The 20599-nt window shown below is 40.8% G+C and overlaps 1 protein-coding gene across 2 annotated transcripts in view; it reads left to right on the forward strand.

Moving 5' to 3' along the window:
* Positions 1-1004: 1004 nt before the first annotated feature.
* The window catches only part of rit1 (Ras-like without CAAX 1), a 302874-nt gene continuing 283279 nt past the window's right edge, over positions 1005-20599 (forward strand). For both annotated transcript variants that reach the window (XM_043701395.2, XM_043701404.2), the window contains exon 1: positions 1005-1413. In XM_043701395.2, coding sequence (XP_043557330.1) covers positions 1308-1413 — 106 coding nt within the window. In that variant the 5' untranslated portion in view covers positions 1005-1307. The remainder of the gene's footprint in view (positions 1414-20599) is intronic.

Below are 20599 nucleotides of genomic sequence, written 5' to 3' on the forward strand. Positions count from 1 at the left end.
CTCACCTCACCTCTGCAATTCAGTTTGATTGTTCATGTTTGAACCAAGGCTGTAATAAAGTCAAGAGCTGAGTGGCTCTAGTGAAACCCAAAGTGGATGACATTGAACAGGTAAAGCACTGTTGATGACACCTTCCATCACTTTACTGATGATGGACAGGTTTTGGAGCATTCGGAGATGAGTTACCTGCCACAGTATTCTGAGCCTCTGACTGGCTCTTGGAGCCTTTGTGTTTATGGTGTGGTGAGTCCAGTTGAGTTTCTGGTCTACTCTGATCAAGAGTAGACTGATGGAGTGGTAATTGCCATGGTTGGATTTGTCCTGCTTTATGTGTATAGGATATACTTGGACAGTTTTCCAATATTGTTGGCTAGATGCCAGTGTCGTAACAGTACAGGAACAGCTTGGCTATAGGAGCGGCAAGTTCTGGAGCACAAGTCTCCAGTATTGTTGCTGGAATGTTGTCAGGGCCCACAGCCTTTGCAGTATCCAGCATTTCTTGACATCACATAGAGTGAATTGAATTGGCTGAACAGTAGTATCTGTAATACTGGGGACCGCTGGAGGAGGCTGAGATGGGTCATCTACTGGACACTTCTGGATGAAGAATGCTGTGAATGCTTCAACCTAAATACATTGATGTGGTGGGCTCTTCCATCGTTGAGCAATTAAATTGCACCCAGTCATAAGTGCAACTTTAAGTTATTGTTAAATTAAAGAACAGACTACACTTTTGAATAAAATTAACCCTTAATTTAAGTTCGTCCTTATTATCCACCTCTTCAGTCTTCCCTGTTTCACCCAAATCCATTTACACACTAGGTTGGGACCGAACGTGGATCTGACTATCTGTCCCCCTCCCCAGCCTGACACTTGTTTAAAACCTGTTACATTTCTAATTTTTCAGTTTTGGTGAAAGACCATTGACTGAAACTTAACGCTGTTTCTCCAGAAATGATGCCAGACTTGCTGAACATTTCCAAACAAAAATGTGGTACACTAGTGGTACCGAGGGGTCGATTTTTGTTTTGCACTGAGTTTGAGTTATTTAGTTCCCAATGATGCACATGCCCCAGACCCTTGTTTTGCAATAGCTCCCAGTTTCAATCGGGAGCTCGACAGTAAGTCGCTGGTTGCTGGGAGACCTGAGCTGGCAAGCAACACGCACTCACTCAGTCACGCTGTGAATCCAGTGCCTGCCACCGCCGCTATGTAGTTTGGAGCCGGAGAAAATTTCATCAACACTTTGCTTATTCTTTTGTCTGTTTACTTTTCCCCTCCCGCCCCCTTTTGGGAACTCCATCACGATGGACGGCGAGAGCGACTCGATCAGCAGCAGCAGCAGCGTTCCTTCCAGCGGATCGAGAGAATATAAAATCGTGATGCTTGGCGCTGGTGGGGTTGGGAAAAGCGGTAGGTTCGAAAATTAATGGTTTGTACAACTTGGCATGTCAGCAGCGTCTCCCGTCCCGGCTGGGGACTGAGATTGGGTCTGCACTGGCCACTGGCAATGTTGGTGTCAAGATCTATGAACAGTAAGGAAGCTTATCCAGACTATTTTAAAATTCTGTAAATAAAGGGGGTTGCACAGTGCTGTAGGTTTCAGGGAGGCTGGTCTCAGTTACAGACATCTATTATAGTGGATGCTGTACCCACCTCTGAGGGTGATAGTTTACCAATTCCCTGGGAACGAAACAGCAAAACAAAGTAACTTGACACATCTGGGATGTCTAGAAAAAGAGAAACAGGTGCGTTTTAAAAAAAAAACGAAATCCTGTGGATGCTGGAAACCTGAAACAAAGAGCAAACATCGAGGGAGAGAGAAACAGAGTTGATGTCACAGCTGAGGTGCCAGAAGACTGGAGGTTGGCTAACGTGTTGCCACTATTTAAGAACGGTGGCAAGGAAAAGTCAGGAAACTATAGACTGGTGAGCCTGACATCAGTGGGGGGCAAGTTGTTGAAGGGAATCCTGAAGGACAGGAATCACATGTATTTGGAAATTCGAGATAGTCAACATGGTTTTCTGTGTGGGAAATCATGTCTCACAAACTTGATTGAGTTTTTAAAGAAGTAGCAAAGAGGATTGATGAGGGCAGAGCAGTGGAGTGATCTATATGGACTTTAGTAAGGAGTTCAGCAATGTTCCTCAGGGTAGATCACACAGAGTGCAGAGAGAACTAGCCATTTGGATACAGGGTTGCCTTTCAGACTGGAGGTCTGTGGTCAGTGGTGTGTCACAAGGATCAATTCTGGGTCCACTGCTGTTCGTCATTTATATAAATGATTTGGATGTGAACATAGGAGATATAGTTACTAAGTTTGCAGATGACTCCAAAATTGGAGGTGTACTGGACAGCGAAGAAGGTTACCTCAGAGTGCAATGGGACCTTGATCAGATGAGCCAATGGGCTGAGGAGTAGTAGATGGAGTTTAATTTCAATAAATGTGAGGTGCTACATTTTGGAAAGGCAAATCAGAGCAGGACTTATAGATTTAATGGTAAGGTTCTGGAGACTGTTACTGAACAAAGTGATCTTGAAGTGCAGGTTCATAGTATCTTGAAAATAGAATCACAGGTAGATAGGATACTGAAGAAGGTGTTTGATGTGCTTACCTTTATTAATCAAAGTATTGACTACAGGAGTTGGGAGGTCATGTTGCAGCTGACATTGTTTAGGCCACTTTTGGAATACTGGTCGTGCAATTCTGGTCTCCCTGTAAAAGGAAGGAAGTTGTGAAACTTGAAAGGGTTCAGAAAAGATTTACGAGGATGTTGCCAAGGTTGGAGGGTTTGAGCTATAGAAAGAGGCTGAATAGGCTGGGGCTGTTTTCCCAGAGCATTGGATGCTGAAGGGTGACCTTATACAGATTTATAAAGTCATACGGGGAATGGATATGGTAAATAGGCAAGCTCTTTTCTTTGGGATGCGGGTGTCCAGAACTCAGTTTAGGATGAGAGGTGAAAAATTTAAAAGGAACCTAAGGGGCAACTTTGTCATGCAGAGGGTGGTGCGTGTATGGAATGCCAAAGGAAGTGGTGGAGGCTGGTACAATTGCAACATTTAAAAGACATCTGGGTGGGTATATGAATAGGAAGGGTTTAGAGGGATATAATGCTGGCAAATGGGACTAGATTAGGTTTGGATATCTGGTCGGCATGGATGAGTTGGACTAAAGGGTCTGTTTCGTGCTGCATATCTCTATGACTCATCCTCAGTTTTTAATTCCAGTTCCTTAGAGATGTCTAAAGTGTTGATGTAGGAGGGAAAGCTTCAGGTATCAGGATCACAGGTCCTGCCTTCCAGAGCAGGAGGGGCCTGTATGAAAAGGACAAGTTGCACCTAAACTGGAGGGGCATCAATATCCTGGCAGGGAAGGTTTGCTAGTGCTACTTAGGAAGGGTATTGCAGATGTATAGTAACCACAGCAGTAGGTCAGCATGTGGTCTGACTGAGAGGGAGTTAGAGGCTAAAGCCAATAAGTCTAACAGGAAGGACATACAGGGAGAGGTTACTGAACACAGTGGGACTGATAGTCTGAAGTTTTTTTTTAATTCTCTCACAGGGAATGGGCATCTCTAGCTGGACAGGCATTTATTGCCCATCCCTAACTGTTCCCTAACAGTGAAGAGTGGACCACATTGCTGTGGGTCTGGCATACCATATAGGCCATATCAGATAAGGATGACAGATTTCCCTAAAAGACATCAGTGAACCAAATGGGTTTTTCCAACAATTGACAATGGTTTTATGGTCATCATTAGATCCTTAATTCTGGTTTCTTTTTATTAAAGTGCATTTGTTTTAATGAGAGGAGTATGACAAGTGAGACAGATGAAGTTAGAGCTTGGATTAATGCAGATAACAATGATGCTGTAGCTCTTACAGAGATTTGGTTTACAGAGGGATAAGACCAGCAGCCTAACATTCCAGGATTTAGATGTTTCAGGTGAGCGAGAGAGGGATGTAAAAAAGGTGGGAGAATTGTGTTACTGATAAGGGAGAATATCACAGCTGTACTGAGGGAGGACACCTTGGAGGGCTCATGCAGTGAGATCATAAGGGTCGAGCTCAGGAATAGAAAGGGCGCAGTCACTTTCATGGGGTTGTACAATTGGCCTGCCAACATCCAGCAAGAGATGGAGGAACAAAGATGTGGACAGATTATGGTAAAATGTAAAAATGAGAGGGTTATTGTGGTGGTTGTTTTAACTTCCCCTATATTGACTGGGATTCCATTAGTGCCAGGGGCTTGGATGGAGGAGAAATTTGTTAGGTGCATCCAAGAGGGTTTCTTCCTGCAATATGTAAATAATCCAACTAGGGGAAGAGCCAGGTTGGATTTGATATTGGGGAATGAGCCTGGCTCGGTGATTGAATTTTCAGTGAGAGACCATCTTGGGAACAGCAACCAGAATTTTGTAAATTTTAAGTTATTTATAGATCAGAAGAAGAGTAGTCCTCGGATGAAAGTGCTAAAATGGGCAAGGCTAACTCCAATAATATTAGGCAGGAAGTGAGGAGTGTAGATTGGAGGTGGCTGTTTGAGGGTAAATCACATCTGGCATGTGGGAATCTTTTAAGGTCAGGGTCAGCATTATCCTGTGAAAATGAAGGATAACGATAGTGAGATTCAGGAACCTTGGATGTTGAGGTAAATTGTGAGCTTCGTCAGAAAGAAAAAGGAGGCATCTGCAAGATTTAGGAAACTGAAGACAGACCAAGCTCTCAAAGAATATAAAGAAAACAGGAAAAAATTTAACAAGGAGTTAGGAAAGTTAAAAGGGGACATGAAATGTCTTTGACAAATAGGGTTGTGAAAAATTCAAAGGAATTTTAAACATAGATAAGAAGCAAGGATGTAGCGAGGGAAAGGTTAGATCCACTGAAGGACAAAGAAGGGAATTTATGCATGGAACCAGGGGAAGTGAGTGGAGTCCTTAATTATTCTTTACAACATTCACAAAGGAGAAAGATATGGTGGATGGTGAGTCGAGTTCTGGTATGTTGATATTGTATGTTGCTTTGAAAAAGGGGATGAGGCTTTGGGCGTTTTGAAAAGCATTAAGGTAGACAAGTCCCCACGACCTGATGGGATCTATCCCAAAATGCTGAGGGGCGCAGGTGAAGAAATTACTGGTGCCTTATATGAAATTTTTGCATACTCTTTAGTCAAAGGACAGATCCCAGTGGACTGGAGAATAACCAATATTGTTCCTTTGTTTAATAAGGGCAACAGGGATGATCTGTGAAATTACAGGCTGGTGAGCCTTACATAGTTGTTAGGAAATTATTGGAGAAGATTCTAAGGGACAGGATTTCCTCATATTTGGAAAAATATTGACTTATTAGTGATTGGCAGCATTGCTTTATGTGGGGGAGGTCATGTCTCATAAACTTGACTTGAGTTTTTAAGGAAGCAATAAGTTGATTGGTGAGGGTAGAGCAGTGGATGTTGTCTACATGGAATTTAACAGGTCGTTGACAAAGTTGATACAGAAGGTGAAGTTATATGGTGAGCTGATAAATGCATACAGAACTGAATTAGTCATAAAGACATGGAGTAGTGCGGGAAGGGTATTCTTATGACTTGAGGTCTAAGACCAGCGGTAATCTATAGGGATCAGTGCTGGGACCCTTGTTGTTTGGAACATTTATAAATGACTTGGATAAGAATGTAGGTGATCTGATTAGTATGTTTGCGGATGACACGAAGATTGGGGAGCTGCAGATAGTGAGAAGGGTTACAAGAGGATAAAGAGGATATATAAAGTTGGCTGGGGAGTTGGTCAGAGAAATTACTGATGGATTTTAATCTGGAAGAATGTGAGGTGATGCATTTTGGAAGGTCTAATGTCAGAGGGAAGTATACAGTAAATGGCAGAATCCTTAGAAACATTAACAGAGGGATATCGAGGGATCTAAACAAGCAAGTCCACAGTTCCCTGAAAGTAGTAACAAAGCGGATAAGATGATAAAGAAGATAAGAGATTTGGCTTCATTGATCAGGGCATAGAGTACGAAAATTGGCAAGTGATGTTGCACCTGTATAAAACTTTAATTAGGCCACATTTTGGAATATTACATACAGTTCTGGTCATCACACTACCAAGAGGATGTGAAGGCTTTGGAGAAGGTATGTTGCTTGGTATAATCTAAGATGTTGCCTGGTTTGGACAGTATTAGCTATGAGAACAAATCTGGTTTGTTTTCACTTGAATTCAGAGGCTGAGGGCAACCTGATAGGAGTTTACAAAATTAAGATTGGCCTGGATATTCTGAGTCTTTTTACCAGTGTAGAAATGTCAAATACTTGGAGACTTTAGGGTAAAAGGAGAAAAGTTTAAAGGAGATGTGAGAGCCAAGTTTTTTTTTATACAGAGGGTGGTAATTGCCTGGAATGTGCTGCCTGAGGAGGTGGTAGAAGCAGATACAATAACAATGTTTACGAGGCATCTTGAACGACACATGAATTGATAGGGGATTGAGGAACAGAGACTGTGTAGAGGCAAAAAGTTTTTAGTTTAGAAAGGCATCATGTGTCGATGCAAAATTGGGTAGGCCAAAGGGCCGTCCCTGTGCTGTACTGTTCTTTGTTCTATGTTTGATTCATACTGGACTCGAAATGTTATCTCTGTTTCCCTCTCCATAGATGTTGCCAGACTGCTGAGTTTCTCCATCATTCTTGCTCTTCGTTTCAGATTGCCAGCATCTGCACAGTGTTACTTCTATTCTGGAGTATTGTGCGCCGCTTTGGTCTCTTTACCAAAGAAAAGATACACTTGTCACATAGAGTTCCACCATGGTTCATCAGACTGTTTCCTGGGATGGCAGGCTTGTAGAATGCGAAGATATTGGGATGGCTGAGCTTGTAGTTTGCGAAAATCTCAAGGAAAAGTATAAAATTCTGACAGGGTTGGATGCAGAGATGGTGTTGCCCTGTTTGTGATTGTCTAGAACAAGAGATCACCACTTAGGAATGAGAAAAGGAGAAATTTCTTCATTCAGAGGGTGGTGATCCTTTGGATTTCTTTATGGAATTCTCTGTGGACGGTTCTGAATGTCAAGTCACTGATTATATTTAAAGAAAACATTAGTAGATTTTTAGATGCGTAAAGGCATCAAGGGATATGGGGAGTGAAAGAGAGTATGCCGCTGCAATAGAGGATCAGCCATGATCATTTTGAATGTTCGAGCAGGATCATTGGGCTGAATTGCCTGATCTTCTTCCTATTTTCTATTTTTTAAATGTTGCTTCCTTTTAAAAAAGAAACATTTGTTGTGAAATTTACTCTTGTTGAACCGGGGTACTTTCAACTGTTGTGGGCTTAATTTAAAAATCCGCATTTATGGAGAATTGTAAACCTGCACCAAAATATTACAGGGAAGTTGATGGTTGTAAACAGTATAATGTTCAACATTTGATTAGAAAATCTACAGACACATTAGACTCTAACATTCCAATATTTCCTTGTTCAATGACATTGAGCGTAGTGAACTCTTTAGTGTGTCACTTTGCTGAAAGGAGTTTCTGATGCGTTGCAGTTAGAGTGATCCTGAGTATATGAAATGAATACAGTAAGGCTTGTACACATTGGCATACAATATAGATGATTTACTAAAGCATTCTGCTTTTAATTACATTGGGCACTTTTTTGTTTGAGGCTTGTTTGAAACCTAAGCTTCTCATACAACTATCTGTCTAGGCTTGGATATATTCTCAACAATCTGTTTAAACCTATCTATGACAATTCACTCGAACATGCCAATAGTAGGTTGTTAGTTGGCTCCTTTCAAAACCTTCCTGCATTAAAACACTCTTGTCTTCCTATCCTTATTCCTTCCATTGATCTTTTCCTCTATTGTTATCTCTCACTCTTTTCATTTTAAAAATGTGTACACTGTTCATCTGCTGAATTGTTTAAAACTAAAACAATTTTAGATAATGGCAACTCACAAATATCTTGTGTGAATCAAATTTTGCTGTCACAAATATTCCAAATAGATATAATTCAGGAAGTTTCAATATGAACCATTATTATTGATTTCAACACACTTGTACCAACACAGATTGTCAGTTAACCATGACCCAACGTTTAAATGAATCTTTTTGTTGGTAACTTTCTTTTTAAACAAAGTTATACTTAAATAAAAATCACAAGAAGCAGAATTTTCATCTTGCTTTTATGAGAGTACAGAGCTGTTCGGAAATTTAAGATTGGGAATGAACCTGTCTTCCTAGGTTTCTTCCAATCTTTTCTGCCTAATTCATTACTCTGGCAGCACTTTTATTTGTGACTGGAAGCAGCCACCCAAGCAAGGGCAGGTATATTCATATGAAGGAATAATAACCATGTGATGCCATACATTCTATTTTTTGTTGCTTTGTACAAGAATATCTTTGTACAAAAATAGGCACATTTTGCATTCAAAATTGGAATGATCTTTTAATAGTTAAGCAGTCACTTAGGAGTACAGAATTGCAAAAGTAGTAAAAAGAGACCTATTGGCAAAACTTATTGTCTTTGGGTTATCAGGCCAAATGCAACATGAAAATGGAAAATGGGAAGCCTTCAGAAATGAGAAAACGAGAATCCAGAGAAAGTATATTCCTGCTAGGGTGAAAGGAAAGGCTGGTAGGTACAGGGAATGCTGGATGACTAAAGAAATTGAGGGATTGACTAAGAAAAAGAAGGAAGCATATGTAAGGTATAGACAGGATAGATTGAGTGAATCCTTAGAAGAGTATAAAGGAAGTAGGAGTTACTTAAGAGGGAAATCAGGAGAGCAAAAAGGGGACATGAGGTAGCTTTGGCAAATAGAATTAAGGAGAATCCAAAGAGTTTTTACAAATACATGAAGGACAAAAGGGTAACTAGGGAAAGAATAGGGCCCCTCAAAGATCAGCCAAGTGGCCTTTGTGTGGAGCCGCAGAAAATGGGGAAGATACAAAATGAGTATTTTGCATTAGTATTTACTGTGGAAAAGGATATGGAAGATATAGACTGTAGGGAAATAGATGGTGACATCTTGCAAAATGTACAGATTACAGAGGAGGAAGTGCTGGATGTCTTGAAACAGGTTAAGGTGGATAAATCCCCAGAACCTGATCAGGTATACCCTAGAACTGTGTGGGAAGCTAGAGAAGTGATTGCTGGGCCTCTTGCTGAGATATTTATATCATCGATTGTCACAGGTAAGGTGCCGGAAGACTGGAGGTTGGCTAACGTGGTGCCACTGTTTAAGATGGGTGGTAAAGACAAGCCAGGGAATTATAGACCAGTGAGCCTGATGTCGGTGGTGTGCAAGTTGTTGGAGAGAATCCTGAGGGACAGGATATACATGTATTTGGAAAGGCAAGGACTGATTAGGGATAGTCAACATGGCTTTGTGTGTGGGAAATCATGTCTCACAAACTTGATTGAGTTTTTTGAGGAAGTAACAAAGAGGATTGATGAGGGCAGAGTGGTAAGATATGATCTATATGGACTTGATTAAGGCGTTCAACAAAGTTCCCCATGGGAGACGGATTAGCAAGATTAGATCTCACAGAATACAGGGAGAACTCACCATTTGGATACACAACTGGCTCAAAGGTAGAAGACAGAGGGTGATGGTGGAGGGTTGTTTTTCAGATTGGAGGCCTGTGACCAGTGGAGTGCCACAAGGATCGGTGCTGGGCCCTCTTTATGACTTTATGTAATTTACATAAATGATGTGGATGCGAGCATAAGAGGTACAGTTAGTAAGTTTGCAGATGACACCAAAATTGGAGGTGTAGTGGACAGCGAAGAGAGTTACCTCAGATTACAACAGGATCTTGACGGGATGGGCCAATGGGCTGAGAAGTGGCAGATGGAGTTTAATTCAGATAAATGTGAGGTGCTGCATTTTGGGAAAGCAAATCTTAGCAGGACTTATATACTTAATAGTAAGGTCCTTGGGAGTGTTACTGAACAAAGGAGTGCAGATTCATAGCTCCTTGAAAGTGGAGTCGCAGGTAGATAGGATAGTGAAGAAGGTGTTTGGTATGCTTTCCTTTATTGGTCAGAGCATTGAGTACAGGAGTTGGGAGGTCATGTTGCGGCTGTACAGGACATTGGTTAGGCCACTGTTGGAATATTGCATGCAATTCTGGACTCCTACCTATCGAAAAGATGTTGTGAAACTTGAAAAGGTTCAGAAAAGATTCACAAGGATGTTGCCAGGGTTGGAGGATTTGAGCTGTAGGGAGAGGCTGAACAGGCTGGGCTGTTTTCCCTGGAGCATTAGAGGGTGAGGGGTGACCTTATAGAGGTTTACAAAATTATGAGGAGCATGGATAGGGTAAATAGACAAAGTCTTTTCCCTGGGATCGGGCAGTCCAGAACTAGAGGGCATAGGTTTAGGGTAAGAGGGGAAAGATATAAAAAAGACCTACGGGGCAACTTTTTCATGCAGAAGGTGGTACGTGTATGGAATGAGCTGCCACAGAAAGTGGTGGAGGCTGGTACAATTGCAACATTTAAGAGGCATTTGGATGGGTTTTTGAATAGGAAGGGTTTGGAGGGATATGGGCCAGGTGTTGGCAGGTGAGACAAGATTGGGTTGGGATATCTGGTCGGGATAGACCATACATCTCTATGAGGTAAAAACAATGACTGCAGATGCTGGAAACCAGATCTGGATTAGTGGTGCTGGACGAGCACAGCAGTTCAGGCAGCATCCAAGGAGCAGCGAAATCGACGTTTCGGGCAAAAGCCCTTCATCAGGAATAAAGGCAGTGAGCCTGAAGCATGGAGAGATAAGCTAGAGGAGGGTGGGGGTGGGAAGAAAGTCGCACAGAGTACAATGGGTGAGTGGTGGAGGGGATGAAGGTGATAGGTCAGGGAGGAGAGGGTGGAGTGGATAGGTGGAAAAGGAGATAGGCTCTATGACTCTATGATGAATTGAAACAATCTCAAGGATTTGTATCATTATGGAATGGTACTGATTGATTGGCAAATTGACTCAGTTGGCATTGACATTGAAAAATTAACAGAGCAATTGGCTTCCTAAACTCCTGGGTATTTCAAAAGAGGCACAAGTGTTGAACATGTTCCTTTTGTTTGCAGGAAATCGATCCCTCCATTAAACAGTGAGTAAGATAGAAGTCACACGATACAAGGTTATAGTCCAATAGGTTTATTTGAAATCACCAACTTTTGGAGCGCTGCTCCTTTGTCGGGTGTAGTGAAGGGAAACACAGAGGCACAGAATTTATAGGCAGAGAGATCAAACTAATAGTACAAATGGTGTGAATGGAGTGTTGTCAGGCCAGATTAGAACTCCCTGCAGGTGATCAAAGTGGCAGAAGATATGAGTAAACTGTCCAAAGCTGAATAACAATTGGAGGGATGATCTTTGATTCAATTAATTGGGCAGGTAGATAATTACAAAAAATTAAAAATAAGATGGTGCTGGAGACAAACCAAAAGGCTGGATTAACATGATAGGTATGAGTCACATGCCAAGGGTCTAACCACAGTAACAAGTAATCCAAAGCTGTACAAACTAATTAAGGTAGAGAGATCATAACAAGTTATCAAGGTGATAGTGTCAAAACAGGACAATGAGGAATATTTTACAGATACAGAACAGTATGGTGGGGTTACATATAGCACAACATGAACCCAAGATCATGGTTCAGGCTGTCTTCATGGGTTCGGAACTTGGCTACCAGTTTCTGCTCGGTGATTCTGCATTGTTGAGTATCTTGAAGGCTGCCTTGGAGAACCCTTACCCGAAGATCTGAGGTTACTGTCCTTGACCAATGAAGTGTTCCCCAACTGCGAGGGAACATTCCTGTCTGGCGATTGTTGTGTGGTGTCCAATAGCATCAGCATCATCTTGCCAATATACCATGCCTCAAGAGCAGAAACTGATAGCCAAGTTCTGTACCCATGAAGACGGCCTTGTTAAGATAGACATGTGGTGAAATTGTTTTCTCTCAGAGGGTAGTGAATCAGTGGAATTCTTTGTCACAGAGCGCTGTTGTGCCTGGGTCATTAAGTATAACCAAGCCTGAGCTAGACAATTTTAATCAGTAAGGGAATTGAGGGTTCTGAAGATAAGGCAGGAAAACAGAGTTGAGGATTATGGGATCAGTCATTGAATGGTGGAGTGGACTCAATGTTCCAAATGACCTACTTCGGCTCCTATATCTTAAGTTCTTAAACCAAGTGGTTTGCTAGGTCATTTTATGTGGCAGTTAAGCATTACTCTCATTGCTGTGATTATGGAGCAACATATGGGCTGACCAGGTCAAGATGGCAGATTTCCTTCCCTCCAGGGGATTAGTAAATCAGATAGGCTTTTATGACAATTAGAAGTTTAGTAATTACTATGACTGAGTCAGGCCTTTGTTTCCATATTTATGAGTTTAATTTAAATTCCACTAGTTACGGTGGTGGGACTTGAACCTTAGCCTGGGGTTCTGGATTACTCGTAAATTGACATTACCACCACATCATCATATCCTCCCTTTGAACATTACAAGCAGTTTTTCAAACAATGTATTTGCTGAAAGACAGCTGGCCTACTCCCCCATGCTATTGAGCCTCGTGATATTTATGTTGAGTTCAGCTGAGGACAAGATTCTTACTGAAGCTGGGTTCCTTTTACCAAAAGAACAGGAAACACTCATCAAGTGAAGCAGCGTCTGTGCAGAGAGCGCAAACCAGCTGTTAATCCTTCTTTGGAGCTAAACAATATTATCCATGAATGGCATTTAAAATAGAATCTAACAAGAACAAGTAGAGGAGAGGAGGGTGGAAGGCCTGTGAGAAGAGGAAACAATGGCACAAACACAAAAACAAGAATAGAATGACCTTTAAAAAAAGACATGCTCAAAATGCGAGGGAAACAGTAAGGAGATGGTTAAATCGATTGGAAAATTTCAAACATTGGTAAACTGCATTGGATTCCAGTGGCCAATGACTCTATGGGAAAAAAAGATAATCATTTTGATCAGTGACTGAATTGAGGACACTATAATAAACAAAGTTGGCCAGAATTAATCTGATGTTTTTTGTCACAGGTCAAACCAAACACGTCTGGATTGGTGGGGAAAATAGACTGTTGCATCACATTGATACTAAATATTGATAAGTAATGACTCTAAGGAAGAAAAGTAAACAGTAAAAATATAAATTAGATGGTTCTAAGGTATGATGCAGACACAAGAAAGAATTATCCAAGTGTTGCTGGATATCTCATTGAAATCAGAAAGATTAAATACAATAATATTAAGAAGTGTGAGCAAGATCTTGGGCTATACAGCCAGAGGATCAGAGCACACATCACAATAAAAGAACTGTTTAACAGCCTACTGGTCTTATCTAGCAGATTGTGTATAATTTTGATCATCGTAACAAAATCGAGAGATCCTTAGCATTGAGGACTGTAGAAAGAAGGGAACAAAATTGACATAAAAAAAACGAAAGAACAGCGGATGCTGTCAGTCAGAAACAAAAACAGAAATTGCTGGAAAAGCTCAAGAGGTCTGGCAGCATCTGTGGAGAGAAACCAGAGTTAACATTTTGAGTCGAGTAATCCTTCCTCAGAACAAAATTAACACTTTCTTTCAGGCATGTGACCAGCAAAGAATTTGAAAGCCCGGGATGCTTTTACAAGAGTACATGGTAATTATCATACAAGACTTTTGATGGTAGAGAAACATAGGTCTGCTGTTGCACACCACCCATCCTGAGCCACTTATTGTCCATTAATAGCTATTCATTTCTCCCAGGCTAAGTTACCCACTCCTTTGTATGTTCAACTGTTTTTCTCTCTCTTTGGGCTCTATCTCCACCTATCGTTTACTCCTTACCTCCCCTCCCCCCCCCCCCCCCCCCCCACCCTAGTTAACTTTCTACACAAAACAACTTTTTCCTAGCTCTCATCAGTTCTGAGAAAGAGTCACTGAACCTGAAACGTTAACTCTGATTTCTCTCCACAGATGCTGTCAGACCTGCTGAACTTTTCTGCAAAGCCTGTTTTTGTTTCTGATTTCCAGCATTCACAGTTTTTTTCAGTTTTTATTAAGAGATACATTTGGCCTTTTTATATTATGTTCTAATTGAATAGATATTTATGTAAGTTATTGGGGGTAGATGTGAATGTGGAGCTGAGAGTACAAGCAGATCACCCATGGTTTAATTGAATGGTGGAGCAGACTTGGCGAATCCGGTGGCCTACTGTTTCGCCGAATTAGTGTGTTTTTTTTAATTAAGTGGGCCATGGAGATTTAACAGTTACATATACTGAGTCATGTTACTGTGTACATTTCACAATCCCCTGAATTAAAGTGCACTGTTTTGTAGTTTTCCACTTCCTGCGAAAGAAACTTCAAGTTTCTTGTCATATGGATGGCCAGACTGACATATGGAGAGAAATTGGATCGGTTTGGATGCTATTCACTGGAATTTAGAAGAATGAGGTGGGGTATGTTTTGTAGAAACCTGTAAAATTCCAATAGGACTAGACAGGGTAAGTGCAGGAAGGATGTTCCCGATGACCAGAGACTACAGAATCAGAGTCTAAGGATAAGGGTAAACCATTTAGGACTGAGCTGAGGACAAATTTCTATACCCAGAAAGTGGTGCACCTGTGGAATTCTCTGCCCCAGAAAGTGGCTCAGGCCAAACATTGAATGTTTTCAAGAAGGGATCAAAGGGTGTGGGGAGAAAGCAGGAAGAAGGTACTGAGTTGGATGATCAACCATGGTCATATTGAATGACAGAACAGGTTTGAAGGGCTTTTGCTTTAGTTTTCTTGGTTTTTGTATAGTCTGTATCACAACATTCATTCTCTGCTTTTTCTACCGTGATTCATTTGCATTCCCTATATGTTATATTATTGTTCATCCAAAGAGCAGACTTGAAGAGCTGAATAGCCTGCTCCTGCCCTGAAGTCCTATTTTCCTATTTTGTTACCACATCCTTGCTTTAACAATGTTTTAAATTTTCCTGTCACTCTGAATCCATCTTGCTATACCACTTTCAAATTGAGGCAACTCACTCTCGTGGTTCTAGCGTTCACCTATGTGGTACTTTTGGTGGATGTGCCTTATCCTTTAGCTGTGTGTTGTTCGTGCTGTTATTGCTAACTCAACCTAGTACATCTTTTAGTCATTCTGTTCATGTCTACAACTTAAGATTTTCAGTCTGGGGTGGGTAGCTTGAGTTGGGAAATATCTGGACTCAACAGGCACACCTTGACTTAACGGGTCTCATTAGACCTAATTTTCATTTCAGTCAAGATTGATTCAGGCCAATCCCAGGAGCAATTGTTGGTAGACCTTGGATAGGCAAAATGTCAAAGCAGCCTGATTTGAAACCATGCTTCAGTTCTTTGGGACATTGCCCTATTTGTTTTAGATACTGTTCGGACTTTGGGTCTTCACCATTCATATCTCTCACTGGTTCTATAGTCACTCACCCTCTATTGACCAGATCTCAGGAGCCACGTGGAGAAAGAAAATTCCAACAATGTAACACAACTATCACTATGACATTGAAAAAAACCCTTTCTATTTAAGATACAAATACAAAATTTAAAAATCTTTTCAAGTAATTAATCTCTTTTCAAAACAAACCTCTCTACAAACCCCACAAAATAGCTAATCCTTTAAAAACCTCTTTAAACTATCAATTAAAGTGTGAACATGGAATGCTAACTGAGATGATTGTAGCTTTAAAAACTCCATCAATTGTTCATAATGACATAACAATTACCTTTGTGGAAATGTCAACAAATATCTTTATTGAAACTGCACAACCCTATTTTTTCTAAATCACACCAAACAGCCTGGCAATCAAAATAGTTCAACAGAACTTTTCTAAATGTCAATTTTGACATTTTAGAATGAAAGAATTTTAGAAAAAACTTAAGATGGTGGTACTTAAACAAATTGCATCCATTCTTCGAAAGTGCATACATGTTCTTCATCAATTTGTAACGCCTACATTGCCAATTGAAACTCTTAGACCAACCAAAATGGGGACTGTTTGAATTTGGTATTAAGTTCAACTGGCCTTGTTTATTTCAGAAGCAGGTCAGGCAGCATTTGTGCAGAGAAATCACAGTTAGTATTTCAGGTCCAGTGACACTCTGAGGAAAGGTCACTAGACCTGAAACATTAACTCTGATTTCTCTTCACTGATACTGCCAGAGATGCTGAGCTTTTCCAACAACTTGTGTTTTTGTTTCTGATTTACAGCATCTACGGTTCTTTTGGTTCTTGTTTATTTCATACCTCTTGTGGTTCAACCTTGCCCTTCCTTCTGCTGGTAGAAAATTGTACCTGTTAGAAAATCTGAAGGAACCATTTTATCCAAGACATAAACACCAGTTTTAAATTTCTGCAACTCTGCAAAATCAGAGTTATGTCTATTTGGTAATCAAGCATTTTTATAATTTAAGCTATTTTTTGCACCTCTCATAAAACCTGAACTCTTTTCAGAAGTTTTATGCTTCTGGCTTTGTGCAATTCCAATCTAGCTCTCCAGTACCAGAGCTTATCCTTTTAGAAAAACTCCTAGCTAGTTATGGAAGTGGTCTCATTATTTTTATATTGGTTTATCTATCCCTTCCTCATTTATCATTTAAAGAACTAATTTCCTTAATATAATGAAAGAAGCATATCAGAGAAAGTTCAAGCCAGCTGTCTGTAGCTCCATTATGATATAATTTCCGCATGAGCAAAAGGGACAATTTTGTCCTTATCGCATTCAGTATTCAGATTTACTATTGTAAAATTGTATGTTGCTTTTCCTTACCAAAAGTCAAGTTGCAGTATTAAAACCCAGCCTCAAAAGCTCACTCTTATAATAAATTGACCTATACTAAGATTACAGATTTACAATGAAGGCCAAGATTAATCTGTACCAGATCGTCTGATGGATCTACAGGGCTATGTTTGGAGATGATAACTTTTTGCCATTTCCCAAACACCATCCCCCAATGAGGAAAAAGATTCCCAAGTAAGATTGTGTCTCAGTCTTGGCCTGGGATCCACCTCTTGTTGAAAGAATGGATGGAAAGAGGAATGTTGTCTTCCTCACAAGAAGAAAAGGGCCCAAACTGGGACTGAGGCTTGGATCTTAGAATCATAGAGTTGTACAGCATGGAAACCTTCGGTCCAACTCATCCTGGCTGACCAGATATCCGAAATTAATCTAGTCCAATTTGCCAGCATTTGGCCCATATTCCTCAAAATCCTTCCTATTCATATACCCATCCAGATGCATTTTAAATGTTGTAATTGTACCACCACTTCCTCTGGCAGCCTATTCCATACACACATCACCCTCTGCATGAAAAGGTTGCTCCTTAGGTGCCATTTAAATCTTTCCTGTCTCACCTTAATCCTCTGCCCTCTAGTTTTGCACTCCCCACCCTGGGGAAAAGACCTTCACTCTTTATCCTGTCATGATTTTATAAAACTCTGTAAGGTCACCCCTCAGTCTCTGAGGCTCCATGAAAAATAGCCCCAGCCTATTCAGCTTTCCCTGTAGCTCAAACCCTCCAACCATGGCAACATCTTTGAAAATCTTTTCTGAGTGCTTTCAAATTCCACAACAGCCTTCCCATAGCAAGGAAACCAGAACTAAACACAGTATTGCAGAAATGGCCTAACCAATGTCTTAGCTGCAATATGACCTCCCAACTCCGGTACTCAACAACTCAGTCAGTGTCCAAACAGCAAGTTGAATGTTCTGTCAACAGATTGGCTCTCAAATCTCTAAACCCAGGAAACTTTGTCATAGAGTCTCAGAGTACCGGGGTTTTCATTGTTTCCTCAAATGGTTGATCATTTGCGTTGAGTGAGGGGAGTCTGTGATAGAGTTTGATGGAAGTTTAAGTCTGGAACTTCAGCCAGGATTGAGAACTTACTGATTTATAGGCCTGTGTACCTGTGGGAAAGCAGCCAATACTTCTGCTCAAAAACTAATTAACTTGACATTGCTTTAGGGACTGGAATAAGCTGTTTGAAATGTTAATATATGCAGTTAACTGATCGTCAAATAGTCAATTCTAGTCTCTCTGAATGTTGATTTTATTCTTCCACCTAGACAGAGTTACAGTTTCAATTACAATTAGGTGTCAAAAACAAATATACTGTTAAATGAGCAGAATACTTCCATTCACACCATATTGACTTAAGCATTGAAGTGGTTATCACTTTAATGGCTTCCCTTGTATAAAGGATCATTTGTTCATCAAAAAGGCATAAATTAACATCAAAGAAAGGACCCTGATGTAATTCACAAGCATCCCAACATCCTTATATCACAGGAGTGAAGGATCCAAAGTGAGATCAGTTAGTGTCATTTCCCAAATAACTTTAATTCAAAACAGATTTTGTACCTTTTGTTTTGAAACATGTTGAGGGTGAAGTGGAATGTCATTTGTGCCTGTTTCTGAGCAGATCACTCTCTCACACTTGAGCAGAATTGCTGTATGCTAATTGAAACTTGTCGAGGTGTCCCTGGCAGCCATTTTAAACAGGGAGTTAGATCCCTTGCAGTTACTAAGGCGAGGCACAACACCTGTTTTTGGAAAACTGAATATTCGTTAACTCTGAGTGCTGCAGGAGTCAAGGATACTGTGCTCAGCATTACCAGGTCTACATGCTGCCCAGCTTTCAATAGTGAAAGAGACCATGCTGGAAGTCACCGTTGGCAAAGTAATTTTTAAGAAATGCATAACTACGAGCCAGGAGAAATAAAATAAAAACATTCTTGACACTACCAGCTTGCCTCTAAGGTTAGCTGCCCTGTAATTTTCATTGACATTATTGGGTCCTCCTTCCCCTTGTGGCACAGTGGTAGTGCCCCTAGCTCTAAGCCAGGAGGCACAATTTCAAGCCTAATCTGTTCGAGATGTATGTAGTAACATCCCTGAACAGGTTGATTAAAACTATGGAAATCAATAGTCTATGCACAATTCTGAGGGCTAGTTCTTCTGAACAGTGATCATTCTTTGTCTTCAACATCTGTTGTCTTAACCACCTTCTCTATTCCCTGGTGTACCTCTTCCTCAGTGATGTGTTTTCCATCTGCATTTGGAATGAGTGCCTGATACTCATATACAATTAAGATCTGGTCAATCCTTAATTCATATAGACTTAATAATGTTACCAATGAAGAGGTTCTCCTTGCTTTGCTAACTGATAATCTTCCAAATGAATTTAGTTGACAATATTGCTGTAACAATGCAAGAAAATACGTCAAATAACATGGCTATTTTGGTTGCAGTCTCAGTGAGCTTTATTTCACATTTCTTTATAGACATATTGATGATTGTTATCTTGAATTTGATTACAGTGCTGCATGTACATTAATTGTGACATCTCTTGAAACTACTCCTGCTGTTTGGAAATGATGCGTGTACATTCAAACTGCTGCCCTTTGGACATAAAAAGGCATCTTTTAATGCAGATTTGCTGCAGTGCGGATATGCATAAAACATGTTTATTTACATGAATGGGGGAAAACAAATCCTGTCATGACCCTATCCTTTAGTGCCTAGTATAAAAGCAGACATTAGATTAGATTACTTACAGTGTGGAAACAGGCCCTTTGGCCCAACAAGTCCACACTGACCCTCTGAAGAGCAACCCACCCAGACCCATTCCCCTACACCTAACACTATGGGCCATTTAGCATGGCCAATTCACCTAACCTGCACATTTTTTTGACTGTGGGAGGAAACCGGAGCACCCGGAGGAAACCCATGCAGACACATGGAGAATGTGCAAACTCCACACAGACAGTTGCTTGAGTTATTTTGGAAATGACACTAACTGATCTCACTTTGGATCCTTCACTCCTGTGACATAAGGACCATGGGATACTTGTGAATTACATCAGAGTCCTTTTTTTTGATCTACCTGGCCTATGATTGAAGCAGCAGCATTGGAACACACTCATGCTGTCTTTAATTGGATAGTGAGCCTCATGGGCCAATTGAAGACTACCTTCAGGAAGAATGTCACTGTAGTCCTGTTACCAACATGTGCAAGTTCAAAACCTGTGCATGATCTGTGTCAGAAAGTATGTCATTCTGGAAAAAAAAATCCAGCCTGTGTCTATCCTTGAGAGTTCATAGCTTGATGTTGACTTCAGTTTCTTTACTCAAAGTAGCCGCTAAAGTCAATTTGGTATCTTTTTAATCTAACACATCATCACTCACGCTTTCTGGTTTCTGATGTACACCCCCATGTAAGGGTGTTCAAGAATCTTCTTGGCACACTCAAAGCTTTTTCGATATTCAAAGATCAGTCTTCAGCCTGTAGTAGAATGGCATGGTGATTAGCATTGCTGCCTCACAGCGCCAGGAACCGAGGTTCAATTCCACACTCGGTCAACTATCTGTGTGGTTTTCTTGCACATTCTCCCTGTGTCTGTGTGGGTTTCCTCTGGGTGCTCCAGTTTCTCCCACAGTCCAAAAATGTGCAGGCTAGGTCAATTGGCCATGCTAAATTGTTCATAGTGTTCAGGACTGTGTAAGCTTGGTGGGTTAGCCATGGGAACTGCAGGGTTGTAGTGATGGGGTTGGGTCCAGATGGGATGG

This window comes from Chiloscyllium plagiosum, unplaced genomic scaffold (genome assembly GCF_037043375.1).
Source record: "Chiloscyllium plagiosum isolate Xiang-an unplaced genomic scaffold, Cpla_swu_hap1 HiC_scaffold_1, whole genome shotgun sequence".
Taxonomy (NCBI): domain Eukaryota; kingdom Metazoa; phylum Chordata; class Chondrichthyes; order Orectolobiformes; family Hemiscylliidae; genus Chiloscyllium; species Chiloscyllium plagiosum.